The 17,497-nt window shown below is 38.9% G+C and overlaps 1 protein-coding gene across 7 annotated transcripts in view; it reads left to right on the plus strand.

Annotated features, from left to right (window-relative positions):
- The window catches only part of TMEM116 (transmembrane protein 116), a 139,307-nt gene that overhangs the window by 55,976 nt on the left and 65,834 nt on the right, over nucleotides 1-17,497 (plus strand). For 4 of the 7 annotated variants that reach the window (XM_032311242.1, XM_032311243.1, XM_032311239.1 and 1 more), the window contains 7 exons: nucleotides 1,529-1,633; nucleotides 5,565-5,614; nucleotides 6,758-6,841; nucleotides 7,204-7,339; nucleotides 9,232-9,376; nucleotides 10,095-10,168; nucleotides 11,167-12,384. In XM_032311242.1, the coding sequence (XP_032167133.1) occupies nucleotides 1,529-1,633; nucleotides 5,565-5,614; nucleotides 6,758-6,841; nucleotides 7,204-7,339; nucleotides 9,232-9,376; nucleotides 10,095-10,168; nucleotides 11,167-11,418 (846 nt within the window). In that variant the 3' untranslated portion in view covers nucleotides 11,419-12,384. Of the gene's footprint in view, nucleotides 1-1,528; nucleotides 1,634-5,564; nucleotides 5,615-6,757; nucleotides 6,842-7,203; nucleotides 7,340-9,231; nucleotides 9,377-10,094; nucleotides 10,169-11,166; nucleotides 12,385-17,497 lie in introns of those variants that run through there. The other 3 variants (XM_032311241.1, XM_032311245.1, XM_032311244.1) reach the window with 2 other exon arrangements.

The following is a 17,497-nucleotide window of genomic DNA, read 5'->3' on the forward strand; positions in this document are numbered from 1 at the left end:
ATATGTATACAATGTGTATATGTATATGTGTATGTGTATGTGTATATATGTATATATATACATTGTATATATACAATGTATATATATACATTGTATATATATACATTGTGAAATCTGCTCTGTGTGTGTGTGTGTGTGTGTGTGTATGTATACACATACATATATATATGTATGTATTTTTGGGGGGGATTGGATGTAGTGAACTCTGAATCTATATGATGCTTTCAAGACTTGCTTATTTTTCTAAGACATACTTTTAAACTTTGATTCAGGCAGTCTTCCATGTACAGCTAATTTTGTCCCATTCGTGAGGCAATACTCTTCTTATGATTCTACCTTATTATGCTGTAATATCTTCATTTCCTGCCTATGTATTAGGACATCTTTCCACTCTGAGTGATGGAAACACAAACTATTGCTTTGGAGATTGTTTCACCTATTCCTCTGTGGTTGTTCTGTTCCTGGTCTTCATGGTTTTCTGTCTCACATGCATAGATCAGTACTTAATCAAGGACTTGAGGGTACCACTGCAAATCTCCAGAGCACTATACCTGTGTAGCTACTTCTTCTTTGATAATCTACTTCATATATTATAGCTGCTTTGGCCTCTCCAAACTCTGAACTCTGCCTCCTCACTCACCAAGACAGCCCATCTGTTGGTTTCCCCTTCATGGCACTCACTTTTTCCTGCCAGTGATTTGGGTCGTTTGCTTGTTTTTCTTCTTTCAGGGATTACTGTTCTGGACTGATGGTTACCCTAATATTTGAAAACAGGATTTTCCATATATTTTCTCCAATTTTTAGTTTTTAAGGCTGAAGGGCAAATTCTATTTCTATTATTTCATCAAAGATGGAAGCGGAAATTTTTTTCTCTGGGATTTTGTCCTGCTTATTCATTGCTATCTTGTCAGTTCTTTGATCCTTTTAAGGATCTAAAAAATATTTCATCTACTATGTTTAGTTTTTTTTAAGACTTTATTTATTTATCACAAGTAGGCAGAGAGGCAGGCAGAGAGAGAGAGAGGTGAAAGCAGGCTCCCCGCTGAGCAGAGAGCCTGACGCAGGGCTCGATCCCACGACCCTGGGATCATAACCTGAGCCAAAGGCAGAGGCTTTAACCCACTGAGCCACCCAGGTGCCCCCTATGTTTAGTTTTTTTTAAAATGGGAAACTGGTTCAAATAATTCAAATTATTAGAAATGGAAATCTTTACAGTCTTTCCAATTAAAAAATAAAATAGAAAAATACTCTAGGATATCTTTGTAAATATAGAACAGCTGGGTGAGAAAAGGTGGCTAATGATGTGATTTCTCTAAATAGTCAAAAGGATAAAATAAGGAATCCAAGACATAAAATAGGTAGGCCTGGGTAGAATTCTCAGACATGGCCCAGTTTTGCACGTTATGGATATTAGATGGTACATTACTAATAGACCATTAAGTAGGATTCTTATGGTAGAAGATAATGTAATAAATTGAAAGAAGTCAGACTATAACAGTTATGAGGTTTTTTTTTTATTCTCACCTAGATATTCTACATTTCCTCATTTCTTTACACCGTCAATTACATCTGGTATCTGTACAAAGAGTTGAGGATGAGACACAACCAGAATGGACAGAGCACATTTCCACTGGTAAGTTTTATTCAGAGTTGATAGTTAAGAACAGTATGCTACCTGAGCTGCCTAGGTGGCTCAGTGGGTTGAGCCTCTGCCTTCAGCTCCCGTTGTGATCTTAGGTTCATAGGATAGAGCCATGCATGGGGCTCTCTGCTCTGTGCAGAGCCTGCTTCATCCCCCTCTCTCTGCCTGCTGCTCTGCCTACTTGTGATCTCTCTCTCTCTGTGCCCAATAAATAAATAAATAAAATCTTAAAAAAAAAAAAAAACCTATGCTACCCATAATTCTGTGGGCTCACCCCTCCCACCTTCTTTCCTCTGTCTTTAGTGCCACCATAATGATGTGCATGAATGTCCTGGTACATGCTCTTAAGAGCATTAAAAATGCTGAAAAGAGGGGCACCTGGGTGGCTCAGTGGGTTAAAGCCTCTGCTTTCGGCTCAGGTCATGATCCCAGGGTCCTGGGATTGAGTCCCACATCGGGCTCTCTGCTCAGTAGAGAGCCTGCTTTCCTTCCTCTCTCTCTGCCTGCCTCTCTGCCTACTTGTGATCTCTGTCTGTCAAATAAGTTAAAAAAAAATGCTGAAAAGAGAGACAAAATGCAGGTTCTTATTAGGCTGTGCTCCAAAGTCATCGTCTGGTTTCTCACTGTGATGATGAAGCATGATTACATTGGCGAATTTGAAATTATTGATGATCACAGAGTGGGGGAAATTGTTGTAAACCTCAGGGGCAGGTTAAACAAGTGTGGAATGATCAGTCCCAATTTAATGTACAACTGAAAGATGTAGAAAAATGGCAGAATAACCTGCTTCTTCTGTCCTACCAGTTTGGCTTCATTGTACTGACAACCTTAGCTGGTATCATGGACCATGAATAAGCAAGATGAAAACACACAGGAGGGAAAATCCTGGAATTCTTTTTCTAGGGGTTTAATACGTATGTACAAATAAAATGCCTCAATGGAAAAAAAAAGAGTATGATGAAACAAATCCATATATTCTTGATAAACAGTGCAAGCACTCAGGACTGGGTAGGTGAATTCATGGAGCTTAATAAAAGAGAAGTCATGTCTCCATTCTGTTGAAAAGATTTCCTCTTCTCTCTTGCCATCAAAAAAATAAAAAGGTTTTGATTATAGGAAACATTATTTGCAGCACTGTCATTACTGCCTTGTTCCGTCATCTTAGCTCCATGCCAGTCCGGCACTGCTGCTAGCGTAAAGAATAAGATCTTGGGTAGAGTCAGGGAAGGTGCTCAGTTTGCTCACATGGGATTTGGGCTCCAGGTGTTGGAAAGGGAGAATGTCTGTTTTGCTCTGCTATAATTCTTCAATATGTGTGGATAACAGATGGTGGTTTGCAGAAGAGCAGAAGGGTTCGTGTTTGGTAATCAGAAAACAAGGTGGATCCAGGGAATAGTTGTCTTCCCTTCTTTGGTTCAAAGAGAGTTTGGTGCACTGTCTAGTATGACATTTATAAAAGAGAGGAGAGCACTAAGTACATATGGATTTTTTTGTGTGTGCATACATATTTTACTTATCACATAATTCATTTATTTTAAGTTACAATCCAGTGGTTTCTAAAGAAGACTTACTATCTTGTAAAATAATATCATAAATCAGTTCCAAAATATTTTCTTCACCCTAATTGAATTCTTCATGACCATTTATTGCTAATTTCCTACCCACCCCCTGTACTAGGGAACTGCTAATCTAATTTCTGACTCTGTAGATTTTCCTTTTCTGGACATTTCATATAGATGGAATCATCCAATATATATTCTCTTGTGTCTGATTGATTTCATTTATAAGCTTTTGAAGTTTATCCATTATAGCATATGTAAGTCACTCATTCTTTTTTAGTGCTAAATAGTATTCCATTGTATAGTTTCTTATTCCTGATCCTTTCGGTATATCACTAAGTGATCTTGGTAGAAAACATTTATAGGGGCGGCTTGGTGGCTCCATCGGTTAAGTGTCTGCCTTCGGCTCAGGTCTTGATCCTGGGGTCCTGGGATTGAGCCCCACCTCAGGCTCCCTGCTCTCTCTTCCCCTTCTTCCTGCTCATGCTCTCTCACTCTCTCTCAAATAAATAAAATCGTTTTTTAAAAAAACATTTTTATGATGTTAGCAATTTTCATTTCTTTGGCTGTCATTGTATATTTTAATCTTATTGTATAAATCTCACTAAATATTCTAGTTTTCTTATTTCTATAGTATCCATTCTATGGTGGTTTTTTAAAAGAGTTTATCTTTAAGTGATCTGTGTGGCCAACATGGGGCTTGAACCTACAACCACGAGGTCAAGAGTTGCATACTCCACCAACTGAGCCAACCAGACACCTCTGTTTTGGTTTTTTTGAAGGGGATTTTTTGTTTAAAAGCATCATGGAGTAAATTAATCTGGAGAACTTACCCACATACCTTTCTCTAGAGCCTACAGATCAGTTTTAGACTTAATGAAAGTGGTATACTATCATATGCATGATGAAACTCGATAAAAATTTGTTGAATGAATAAATGGTACTATTACCTAAGTTTTTTTTTTTTAAATCAGAGATTCATTGACAGTAAGGTAAGAACAAGAATTAAAAACAGTTTAGCCTGGGGACGCCTGGGTGGCTCAGTTGGTTAAGCAGCTGCCTTCGGCTCAGGTCATGATCCCAGCGTCCTGGGATCGAGTCCCACATCGGGCTCCTTGCTCAGCGGGGAGCCTGCTTCTCCCTCTGCCTCTGCCTGCCATTCTGTCTGCCTGTGCTCGCTCTCTCCCCCTCTCTCTCTCTGATAAAAAAAAAAAAAATCTTTATTAAAAAAACAAAAACAAAAACAAAAAACAGTTTAGCCTGATGGGTAGAGGATAGAATAAAAAGGGAAGACGGGACACAGGTAGGAGAGATCACCCAAGATTGATTTTACTTTTCTCATTTTACTTAAAGTCAACAGTGACTGTTTTACTTGAAATCATTTACTCTTTCTGATCCATAGTTTTTAGGGCAAATCAATTACCCATCTCTGATTATTGATTAACTGCTCACTTAATGCTTATTGATTTTTAACAATGCCATTCTAAAGATTTATTTATTTATTTATTTGACAGAGATCACAGATAGGCAGAGAGGCAGGCAGAGAGGGAAGGGGGAAGCAGGCTCCCTGCTGGGGCTTGATCCCAGAACTCCGAGATCATGACCTGAGCCGAAGGCAGAGGCCTTAACCCACTGAGCCACTGAGCCACCCAGGCGCCCCTAACAATGCCATTCTAGAATATAACAGGATCTCTTACCTCAGAACAGAAAAAAGCTGTTTTCTAGTCTATTCTCACTTTAAGGTGTTCTATTCAAATTCTTTTATCATAAACTTCCAGTGGGTAGACAACATTCTTCTATAAATTATTTTTCAGTGTCTAACACAACTGGGGGTGTTTAGAATGTTCTTTCTTCTAGAGTCTAATAGATGTTATATCCAAAGGGCTTATTTGACCTCCCTCCTTTATGCTAATCCTGGCCTACTAAGCTTTCTGCTGGTCATTTTATACATAGACTTCTGCTCCATTCTTAAGGTCTGAAAAGTCCACACCTCCCTGGATCTAAAAGAGAATAGGATTGAACTGTTATTAGAAGATGGAGGAGTACTGTATGATTTCATATTTACCTTTCTTTTTTAAAGAATTTATTTTGGTATCCAAGTCTTATATTAAGCTACTTCCCACAGGCTTTCCTTGTGGCTGCTGTTGCTGTTGTACTTTTTAGATTATAGTAATAGAGATAAAATTCTCTTGTCTCCAATGCTAAGGAACTATCTATTTAATTGAGTTTTATAGCAAATATTGCTTGACAGAAGCAGGCTCTTGGGAATTTTTGTTTGTACAAGTGATAATTAATGATCTGATATTTATTTTATTATGATTGACAGTATACTAAGACTTTACTCATATTTATTTTTTTCACAGGTTATAGATTATACTTGTCATGTTGGTCAAATAGCCATCATTTTGTCAAGGTAAGGTTTTTGCTTTCCTTTCCTAGCAAGGTGTAAACTCATTATTCTGTGGTCTAGGTGAGAACAAATAGGACGTGCCCTTCATTTCCATGGAGTCTATCACTCCTAGGTCCTCACAGAGCCTTACTGAGTTAGAAGCAACAAATAAATGATCATTGGAACCATATTCCCAGGTAGAATAGGCAAGCAATTTTAGATTCAGATTTTAACCTTAATTCTGCCATTAACTCTGTGTGATCTTCAACAAATATTTCGCTTTATGTCTTTGGACTTCTAATTCCGTTTTATATCATAAAGAGTTGTAACAGATAGCTTTCAAGATCTCATCCACCTTTATAACACTGGGTGAGAGTCTTGGAACTATTTACCCTCAGAAGGGTCTGGATCTCACCTAATGTAGTAGTCATGTCAGAGTTGACATTAGAGTTTATAACTTTTACTTCTGGATCTTTCCCTCTTATAGGGAGCTGGCTGTATTTAGCTGGATTAATAATTGGTTATTTAAGTGTATGCTTTGAAAAAGCTCCTAGAAATGGGGTGTTGAAAATTAAGTTATTCCTGGTGGCCATGGAAAGTTAGCACATAACTCCCTGTTAGGTTTTTTCCTTTCACTTTGATCCACACCCAGAGACTCTCTGACACCATTGTAGGGCTCATTAATTTAGGTAGGAAATGCATTCTCCACTCCACTTACCCACCAATTGGACAAAAAGTATACATAAGGTTTTTTTTTTTTTGACAGAGAGATCACAAGTAGGCAGAGAGGTTGGCAAGAGAGAGGGGTAAGCAGGTTCCCTACTGAACAGAGAGCCCGATGTGGGGCTCAATCCCAGGACCCTGAAATCATGACCTGAGCCAAATGCAGAGGCTTTAACCCACTGAGCTACCCAGGCACCCCTATATATAAGGTTTTTGAAGCATTTTTCTTGAAGAAATTATATCTATATGATTTCATATATATATGAATATATATTTGTTATATGTTATACATAATGTATTTTATATATTATATATATATATATATAGATTTGTGGAGAGTGGAGGGGTGATGGAGTTGGGAGAAGAACAGAGTATTTTGTGATGGGGAAAGGCCATAAAAATGCTGGACTATTAAGGTGATTTTTTTTTTTTTGTCCCTCCCAGCCTGATACCTCTTCTGTTAATGATACCTGTATTCTGTCTGGGCAATGTTAGTGAATGTTTCCACAACTTCAGCCAGAGCCACAGGTAAGCAAGGGCCAAATCTGTCATTTCTTTGGTAGACTGCACCTTTTCTTTTCTATATATAGAGATGGAAAAGACTTTCTACATACATTCTGGCCAAGTTGCTTGTATTTGGAACAAGGTTCTATGGAACCTTGGTAGAGTCTATAGAACAAGGTATAATCAAAGCAAAAGATACATAAATAGGAATATAATGTGAAGTTACTGGAAGATAATGTATCTATAAGAAAGAATAAGGTATTATGGGCCAGGGTTAGCAGAATGGTAAGTAAAATTGGATATTTAATAAATTTTGTTTTACCAAATATGTATCTCTCTAGTGTCATATCTGTAATAGTGGTCCTGTCCATTGATTCTCTTCCTAGGTGTATTCTGATGTTCTCACCACCATCAGCCATGGCTAAACTGCCTTCTGCCAACACATCTGTCTGTAGCACACTTTATTTTTATGGGATCACCATTTTCCTGACCAGCTTTCTCCTCAGCCTCCTCACCATTGTGGTATGGTGCCATCTGCTCTTATGGAAAGAGAGGGGATTGGGAGCGATGGGACGTTATTCCCAGGGACTGGGAAAAATGGGATGGAGAGGCATTTCCTAAAGTCTTAGAACTAAAAAAGTAGCTAAGAGATAATTGACAGTTTAATTACTATCTCAGTATTTGGACTTCCCAAGATTAAATGATTAGGGGGGAAAGAGTCTCTAGTCATTACGTGAGAATTATGCTCACTCTAGGATTAATTAATATATGTTCCTGTGGATCCTCATGGAAGACCAGACCAGAAAATTAGTATATGTCATGTATACTCTATAGTATATGTCAAGTATAACGCTCTAGAACATTAGAAATGTGCTGTGATTTAATTTGATTATTTTCCAAATAATGAGGGAATTTTTGCTAGTGCAGCTGGCACTTGTGAACAAAATAAAATTATGGAGAATTTCCTTTAACAATTTAAAAATAAATTGTGGAGATAGCTTAGCTCAAATCAGCAACTTTGTAAAGAGGGTGAAATGAATAGTTTATATTAAGATGATTCTGATCTTCACTTAGAACTAATTGACAAGAGAGGCAGGTATCCCATAGCCTGGTACCCTGGGGATTCTTTTTTTTTTTTTTAATAATTTATTTATTTATTTGACAGAAAGAAAGAGACATCGAGAGAGGAGATCAGGCAGGGGGAGTGGAGGTGGGGAGTTGGTGGGGAGTGGGAAGGGGAGAAGCAGGCTTCCTGTAGAGCAGTGGCCTGATACGGGGCTCAATACCAGGACCCTGGGACCATGACCTGAGCCACCCAGGTGCCGCTACCCTGGGGATTCTTTTTTTTTTTTTTTTTTTTTTTTTTTTTTTTTTTTTTTTTTTTTTTTTTTTTTTTTAAAGATTTTATTTATTTATTTGACAGATAGAGATCATAAGTAGGCAGAGAGGCAGGCAGAGAGAGAGAGAGATAGGAGGAAGCAGGCTCTCTGCTGAGCAGAGAGCCCGATGTGGGGCTCGATCCCAGGATCCTGGGATCATGACCTGAGCCGAAGGCAGAGGCTTTAACCCACTGAGCCACCCAGGTGCCCCTACCCTGGGGATTCTTGATTGCTTTTTTAAATAATGCAATCTTCAGAACTGGTTCTACTAGATGTTAATATTCCCAAATAAGTGAAAGCCTTCTTTTGATTCCTATGTCTGTGGGGAAATGAAATTACATGGCTAAACTTAATGAAATAATTGGCTTATTAACTTAGAGAGTGGGTCTGGATGATTAGGGAGAATTTTAGATTTGTCAGATTTGTTACCAAGATTATTACCTAATTTACTTCCCACAGAAAGCACATTGGAGGTCTGAACTGATTTATATTTGTTCCATTAGCTTATATAGAGAGCCCCCAGATGTAAGGGGAAAACAGTCCCCCTTTCCATCTAAGGGCAAGAAGAGACTTCCTAAAACTTTATTTTGCTTTGAGTTGAGAATTTCAGCTCAGCCATGGTGCTGATGTATTTATTTTAAGGGTATTAAGCATAGAATACTTTCTAACACAGGCTCTAGTAAAGCATTTTAAAAGAGGGCCTGGTTAGATCTTAGCTTTAACTTCCTATATATACTGTGATTAGCCTCAGTTTTTTTGGGGGGAGGGGAGCCTGTGAGTTGATGTAAAGTTTATGTATTGAACATGGTAACCACAGGTTTGGCTAATATCTATCCATTTCCCCTGGGCTAGAAAAGTTCACTCTGAAGATGATTTTCTTTCAGAAAAATCCAGTCTTAGATGGTAAAAACAGGAGAACAAGTTTTCCTGCTGTCAGATCCTGAGAGAGGTGATCCCCCTATAACAATAGGAAGCTAGAGCTAGGAAGTTTTACCAAGCCTCAGGCAAACTACTCATTGATGTACCCCTGTTTAGGTCTTACTCATCCAAGCCCAGACCCTTTATAAAAAGTTTGTGAAAAAAACTGGCTTCCTGGGGAGTGAACAGTGGGCAGTGATTCACATTGTGGAGCAGCGAGTACGCTTCTACCCATTGGCCTTCTTTTGCTGCTGGGGCCCAGGTGGGTATCTTAGAAGGAAGAGCTGGGCAATAATGAGGACACCTATTGGGTTCTGATGAAGCAAAGTGGTCTCACCAAGAAGAATGACTGCAACTTGTAAAATTCCTGTCCAACTGTAAAATCTATGTTGGTCCCACTTTCTTCTTTTTCTTCCTGTGTTTTAGACATGAGATGCAACCTTAGAGAGGAAACATTCTGATAGAGTTCAGAGATACTAACACCTGTCCCTCCTAGTACACAAAATATAATGAAGATCAGATTGAATAGTACTTATGAAAGATCTTGGTGAATTCTGAAGCACCAAGAAGTGTAACTTATCTCCCCATAGTGTATCTTAACCAACATTGCTACACTGTAACCTGCAAAGTTTAGTCAGTGAGGAATGGAAGTTGGAGACGGGAGGCCCAGTGGTTCATGTTACTGGTTAATCTCATTCCTAGTCTTCATTATGCCTGTACCCTTATTTATCATGGTGCATAGGCATGTATACTGGGGGATTTTTGTAAAGATTTTATTTATTAGAGAGAGAGAGCACAAGCAGCGGGAGTGGCAGGCAAAGGGAGCCCCATGCAGGACTCAGTCCCAGGACCCTGGTATCATGGCCTGAGCTGAAGGCAGATGCTTAACCGACTGAGCCACCCAGGTGTCCCTATACTGGGGAATTTTATGCTCAGACTGGTAGGGATGGAAAGAAGATTTATACTTCGTGTTTTCACAGCTGTCATTCTGGTGATCATAAAGTTGACCAAGCTACAGGACATGAAGCTTCACATGGTCCTCTGTGTTCTCCAGGTAACACCTTCAGTATCCATTTTTACACTCTCTTATCCTGTTCTCTTACACTGACATTACTCAGTAAGCACAGTTTTTTCCCTTAGTGTATTTATTTCTGTGTTGCAAAAAAGAAAAATGTATTATTTATATTCAGTTATGAAAAGTGTGAAGTTTTCCTCACAGATAAAGTAGATACTTCTGTGAAAGTGTTGCCATGCATTCCAGAGCATATGTATCTCTGGTTAACTTCATTTTATTGGTGTGTTTTTAAGGAATGGGTAACAAAAAACCAAAATCTACCAGATAATGTTTTTATGAAACACTGATAGTGACATAATCTCTCTCCCACCCAAAGCGAATTGAATGGGATAGATTAGCTATTCCAGGTAAATGAGGAAAGAGGAAGACAGAGATAGAACAGTTCTCTCTTTTCCTCTTTTATTAGACTTATGAAGCTTTTTTTGGGTTATTTGACTATACTGATAGGGCATTTTCCTCAAGCCTGACCTGGGAAATGGGGGTAATGAGAAAGGGGATTGAAATCCATTCATTTTCATTATGTATGTGCCAAGAAGTATGACCAACCCTCAGTCATCCATAACAAGGTACAGTGCAAAGAGTGAGTTCAGGAAGAGCTAGAATGGGATGAAATTAGAGAGGTTGACAAACCATGAGAGTCGGAACCATGAAACAAACTGAGGGTTACAGAACAAAGCGGGGGGGGGGATTGGGTAACCGGGTGATGGGTATTAAGGATGGCATGTGTTATGTTGAGAACGGGCTGTTATATGCAACTAATTAATTGTTGAACACTATATCAAAAACTAATTATGTACTATATTTTAGCTAATTGAGCATAGTAAAAAAAAGAACTAGAAAAATATGAAAAACTGACACCAGATTTTGCTGTTTGAGATAAAATAAATATAACAGTTCTTTATAAATAAGGGGAATGGGGACGATTCCCTGGATCTCTGAAAACCTGAAGGATGGGTTCCATCACTTCATCTCCTCAGGCTCTAACAGCATCATCCCAGGGTCTTCTCAACTGTGGAGTATATAGCTGGACACAATACAAGTTCTACCAACTAAAGCAACAGGCTCGGCGTGATGCAGACACCCAAACACCATTATTATGCTCACAGAAGAGATTCTATAGCAGGGGCCTAGATACAATGGAGTCTGCCCTTGGTTTTGATACCAGCCCTCCACCATTCTTTGAAACTGTAATACTGGAACATCCAGGAACCAGAATTATTCCACATTAATGGATTGAGAAGAGTGTTGGGGAACAACATCTCAGGTCTTTCCAACCATGCCTTAAACTATGGAAGTGAAAGAGGTTGTAGTGCTGTGGTTAGTAACTTTTCTTGTTGAATTGGGCAGGATCTCTCTGTTATTCTCAGATTCACTAAAGTCTTTGTTCAGGGAGGTAAAGTCACTTTCCTTCTAAGAGATAGACTCCTATCACCTCAGTGAATACTATATTTGTTTAAATCTCTTCTGGATAATTTCCAAGTTATTACTTACATATGCCATTTCCAGGCTCTCTACTCTGTGGTCATGTGGGAAGTAGGGTGGCATGTAGCAGCTTGCTGAGATTTTGCTAGTATTGTTATTCTCTCTGAAGTTGGACAAAGAAAGTCCTGGGTTTCTGTTTTTTGAAGAGTTTTTGAAACTCAGAAGAAGCGAGGACAATAACTACCAAAAAACTGACAGTGGGATCCTCAGGCACAGCCTCCTCTCTTATTTGTTCAGTGCTGTTCTAAGTCTTGACAGTAGGAACCATCTGCTCTAGGAAATTAAGGCAAATCTCATGAAGTTACAAGGGATAATACTATCTAAGAGAAATCAGGATTAAAAGAAACTTTAGGTATCAAAAACTCTCAACTCCCATTTATAAGCAGAAGTCCAAAGGTAGGTTTCATAGTCCCTGGACATAGAATTTGGTTGAACCATATGAACTTAGCATTTTTGTAGGTGCAAATGACCTAATATCATCAGTTTTGCATGGTTTAACCTAATGGTAGGTGCTCGATGTATGTTTATAGAATAAATGAATGAATAAGTGAATGAATGGCTAGAAAGAACCTTTTGGGAAAGAAAAGATTCTCAGACTGCAGAGCCTCATTCACTAGCAAGAATGTCTACCTGTTTCGTCTTCCCCCTCCCCTCTCCTTCATCATCTTTCTCCTCCTCCTCTTCTTCTAAAAGATTTTATTTATTTATTTGAGAGAGAGGGTGCAAGCAGTGGGTGGAGCAGAGGGAGAGGGACAAGAAGACTCTATGCTGAGCATAGAGCATGACACAGGACTCAATCCCAGGACCCTGATATCACGACCTGAGCTGAAACCAAGATTCAAACACTTAACTGACTGAGCCAGCCAGGGACCACCCTTCTTCTTTAATCACACAACAAGTGGTGTTTGATCTCTTTAAAGTTATGAACAAAACCAGATACTAAGGGCATCAGATACTAAGATGCCGAAACAAAGAAGAAAAGCCAAATGGACAAAGTGGCTGGAATGACAATCAACTAAAACACCTGGAACTAATAACGAGTTGCTTCGCACCTAATTTACTCCTTTGGTCTGTCCAAGGAAAAATCCTCAAGGTTAGAGATAATTGACAGAGTAGATTACAATGGTGAATTAGATAGGATACTATGAAACTTAAGTTCCAGAAATAACTCCGAAGGAACTCTCTGTAGAAATGTTAGGGAGATCAGTAACAGATCTTTAGGTTTGAGGCCATGAGCTTCACCCTTACTGTGGAGGGTGACCTGGCCTTTTTACTTCAAGATCACATCTTGAGGCCTGTCATTGCCCCATAGTTCTGGAAACCTGATTTCTGGGTCGCACAGAACAAGAAAGATTGCTTCACATAGGAAGCTTCTTTAAATTCTTTTAATTTAAAACATGAGTAAGTATTAACATTTGGGGTGGCAGATGGAAAAAAAAATTCCTATTTCCGTAGACCTTGAGGGACACCAGAACTACGGAGTCTGATTCTTAAAAAGTTTTTTTAAGTGGGGTACCTGGGAAGCTTAGTCGGTTGGGCATCTGACTCTTAATTTCTGCTCAGGTCATGATTTCTGCATCATGGGATTGAGCCCCACAGCTCTACGCTCAGTATGGAGTCTCTTTCTTCCTCTTCCTCTGCTCGCGCTTGCTCTCTGTCTCTCTGTCTCTCTCTCTCTCACAAATAAATAAAATATTTTTTAGAAATGTCTTTTTTGTATCACTTCATATTTGGCTTTATTATCAGAAAGAAGGTAATGATGAAATGTTTTTCAGGTTTGTTCATCTTGCTTCTCTGATGAATTTTTTGCACAGACATTGGTTTTAGATCTTCTATGGATGTAAGTAAACAAAAACATAGTAGGAATGAGAGACAGTAAAAGGCTAGGCAAGATCCAGATTAGGATTATAAGCTTTTTGTCATACAGAGAGTCAGAGCAGACACATGGAGCTGGGCCACTATTCAAACTGCCCCCCAAGCCCCTAGATTCACATGTAGGAGGGGTATGGATGTAGACACAGTGATATTCATAAAATTATTGCAAATACCCCTCCATGACACTTGTCCAGGTTGTAGTCATAGTAGAGTATAGAGGTATCTAAGCAGGTTTGATTAATATAGATCTGTAAATGATGTTGGGTACCATCCCTCTCAACAGCTCTGTCCATGACTTCAAAAAATTCTGCACTCCAATACCACATGTCCTACATGGGGAACTGGGTAAGGTTTGATGTTTTTTAATTCAGTCAACAGCCTTTCACATTTTGCAACTTTCCAGGCTACCTTTTTGTCCTTTCCAAAGATTTTAACACACCAATTCTCCAGGCTTCAGCACCAGCCCTGGTAATAGTAACCTGTTCTTTGTAAGGAACGCCACCTTCCTTGTATCTGTCTGGCATTACCTGGAAATGCCATTTCAGTGTTCTGGGAGGTCACACTCATCTACTCTGAGGCAGCAGGGTGTAGAAATATGCTGGTTTTTTAGAAGGATCCCAAATGTGTTATCTGAACCTTCCTTCACTGGCATGAAGACAGACAGTAGTGATCCTTTTAATAACCAAGGACCCTGTCACAATCACATTCTTTTCCCTTATTAACTGTCTTTTCTTTTCCCCCAATATGGCTTTCCAAAGGAGCTTTGGAGCTCAGGTTTTTTTAAACAGGCTATACCCTCTGTGCTTATGCAATAGTCAGTGGAAGTAGTCAATGGTGCAGTTGCTGAAGCCCTTATCTACAGTAAGAAATTCATTCAGAGGTCAGAGGTTCTGGCCATGACACTTGCAGGCCCACAGGGTCATGCTTCATTCCCAAGTTTTGGCCAAGCTTGTGAGCCATAAAAGCTGTAAAATGTGTTATATTTTTATGACAGAAAGATTCGACACTGGTTGAATTCTTAGCAATGCAGGTCCCACTAAGAAATGCGTGGCTTGGGGTGCCTGGGTGGCTCAGTGGGTTAAGCTTCTGCCTTTGGCTCAGGTCATGATCCCAGGGTCCTGGGTTCGAGCCCCGCATCGGGCTTTCTGCTCAGCAGGGAAGCTGCTTCCCCCCCTCCCTCTGCCTGCCTCTCTGCCTACTTGTGATCTCTCCCTGTCAAATAAATAAATAAAATCTTAAAAAAAAATGAAAAGAAATGCATGGCCTGGTACTTCCCAAGACTTTGGCCAATGATCATATGAATGACATTTACACCTCACTCTTCTAAAAAGATGCCAGTCTCTCTAGCAGTTAAAATTTTGAAGTGTTTCTTGCAAGTTCAGGGAGATTTTTTCACTAGGTTTCTTTCTGTCTATATCTTTAACCTAGTAAATAATACTGGGTTACAGTACATTTAGTTTCTTCTTGTACCTGTTAACATGAACATCCGTTACCATCGTATTGTCTTGGTAGCATTATTATTCCACACTTGGAACTGCATACTGTCAACTACAGTAAATATTTCTGCATGCTTGGGTAGTGACCACATACACGACATTGAAAAGGAAGAGGGTTCTATTTTGCTCTGAAATTGTGAAGTGGTTAAGAGTCCCTCTTGTTTATCTCCACTCACTGTACAAGAATAACCTGATTTTAAAGATATGCTGAAAACCATATGCCCAAAATTCTTTGAAGTATAGATGGTCTTAATGCCAAAGGCAGTGTCATATAAATTCCGGACTCCCTTTATACCCCTGAGCAAGTGCTGATAGTCACAGAGAATGCAGTTCACCCTCTGAACATCCATTCATCCTGAGTAAAAGGTATGTCTAATCCTAGTATCCCATTTTGATGTGTATAAACATGGTAGTTCTTGATAAATAATCCTTTCTTTTGCTTCATATTAATAAGAGGATATTTTCCTTGTATGAGTAGAATATAGGACAATTTTTCTGCTTTTTCTTTCAGAAGTTTGAATATCATCAAGTTGCTAGGGATGACTGTTTTATAATAAAGAGATTTCCATTTATAATGTACCCCTTGAAGAATAGTTATTATCAGCTATAAATATGTCATGCAGCTTAATGTAGGAAGGGCTCATTCTCAAGTGCCCATTCAAGAATTCTTGGAAGAAAAATCACTCTAAACCTTATCCATGACCACTTGATTTCATAGAAGGAAGAGCAAAAGGGAGGCAAAGTAACTACAGTTGTAATTTTCATGGCCCAGTTGAAACAACTAATAGTCTTCTACCTCTGTCTCAGTTGCCTTGCCTGAGATCCATATCTTTGTCAGTGACATAGTATGGTTAAAGCTCAAAGCTTTGCTGCCTGTGGCAAGGATAGCTGCTCCTATCCTGAGAGTTAAAAGAGGACATCTGTAGTTTGATTGTGCCTCTTCCTACTCCTGTTGTGTTCTCTCTTCTCAGGAGTGCCCTAACTTTGCAACCTTCATGAAAGCACAAAATTTTAGTGCTGCTTAATTGAGCTCCAGCTGTCTTCATAGAGGAGTGTACCAAGGAAAACTTGGTACAGAGAGGAAACTTTCAAAGGTCCTGCCAGTATTATGACTCAGGATCACAAACCAAGAAAAGAAAAAGCTATAACCTTATTTGTTTAGTCCCAGTCCCCATGGAAGTCTTCCTCTCCTGTCATTCATTGTTCTTTTGAGTCATTGAAACCACAGGTTTCCAGAGCAGGGGTTTGTAGATCTCTGGGTAGGTCATATTTTGTACCATCCCTACTCTGAATCATTCAGCCCTTTTCAAACCTCCAGTTCCTTTTCCTTTCTTTGTCACAATATGTTTATTGGCTAATTCCTAGAATACATGTAAAGTATTAGAGTAACCCATGTCTCTGTGAAAAGCACATATGTAAACTGAAAAATAATATTTGTATTCAATTCTTTTTTTCTCTTTAGCCTTACAGTATGAGGTCAAAATAGTGTTTTCTAGAATTATCTAGGTTATACTTCTTTATCTAAACTTAATCGGCATGGTGATATTATTCATTTTGAATACAGCTAAATTCATGTATTACTGTTTGTATTTCATTTTGGGCTTTTCCCCACATTTTGGATGATGATGATGATTTTTGGCATATGTGAAATGTTACCATGATTCTAAAACTCAGTAGTGTACTGAAAAAAGTATGCAGAGTATACCTCCTTGAGCCTTTAATCTGTTCCATGTCCTACTTCTTTCTACCCAGCTCCCAACCACCTATCTTAATAGTACTTAGTTTATTTTTCCTCTCTTTCTGCACAAATTAGAAAATGCATGTATATTTTCTTGTATCCTCCTCTCTTTTTTTAGGATTTTATTTATTTGAGAGAGAGTATGTGCATGAGAGAGTGAGCATGAGTGATGGGGAAGGGTAGAGGGAAAGGAGAAGCAGAGAGGAGAAGCTCAGCAGAGAGCTTGATGTGGGGCTCAGCCCCATGTCCCTGGGATCATGATCTGAGATGAAGGCAGATGCTTAACGAACTGAGCCATTCAGGCATCTCTATCCTCTTCTTTCTTATAAATAAATGTAGCATAACATTTTGCATTTTCCTCTTTAAACTTAAAGATACATCCTGTAAATAATCCCATAGCAGTTCAGTGAGAGCGTCTTCATTCTTTCTTTTTCACGGCTGCATAATACTCTATTTTATGGATATAATTTATTCAATCACTCTTCTCTGTATGGGCTTTTGAATTGTATATATTGTTTTGAAATTACATACAACACATCAACAAATGATCTTGCACATAGGTATTTTTGTGGAGGCACGTTCCTTCACAAAATAGGGAAGCAGTGCCTCTGTAACTAACTGTAAATGTAGCTTTGTTTAATATTGCCAAATTCCCCTTCAAAAGGGTTTTGCCAGTTGCATTCCCACCAGCAATGTATTAGAATGCCCATTTTCCCA

This window comes from Mustela erminea, chromosome 13 (assembly GCF_009829155.1).
Source record: "Mustela erminea isolate mMusErm1 chromosome 13, mMusErm1.Pri, whole genome shotgun sequence".
NCBI lineage: Eukaryota > Metazoa > Chordata > Mammalia > Carnivora > Mustelidae > Mustela > Mustela erminea.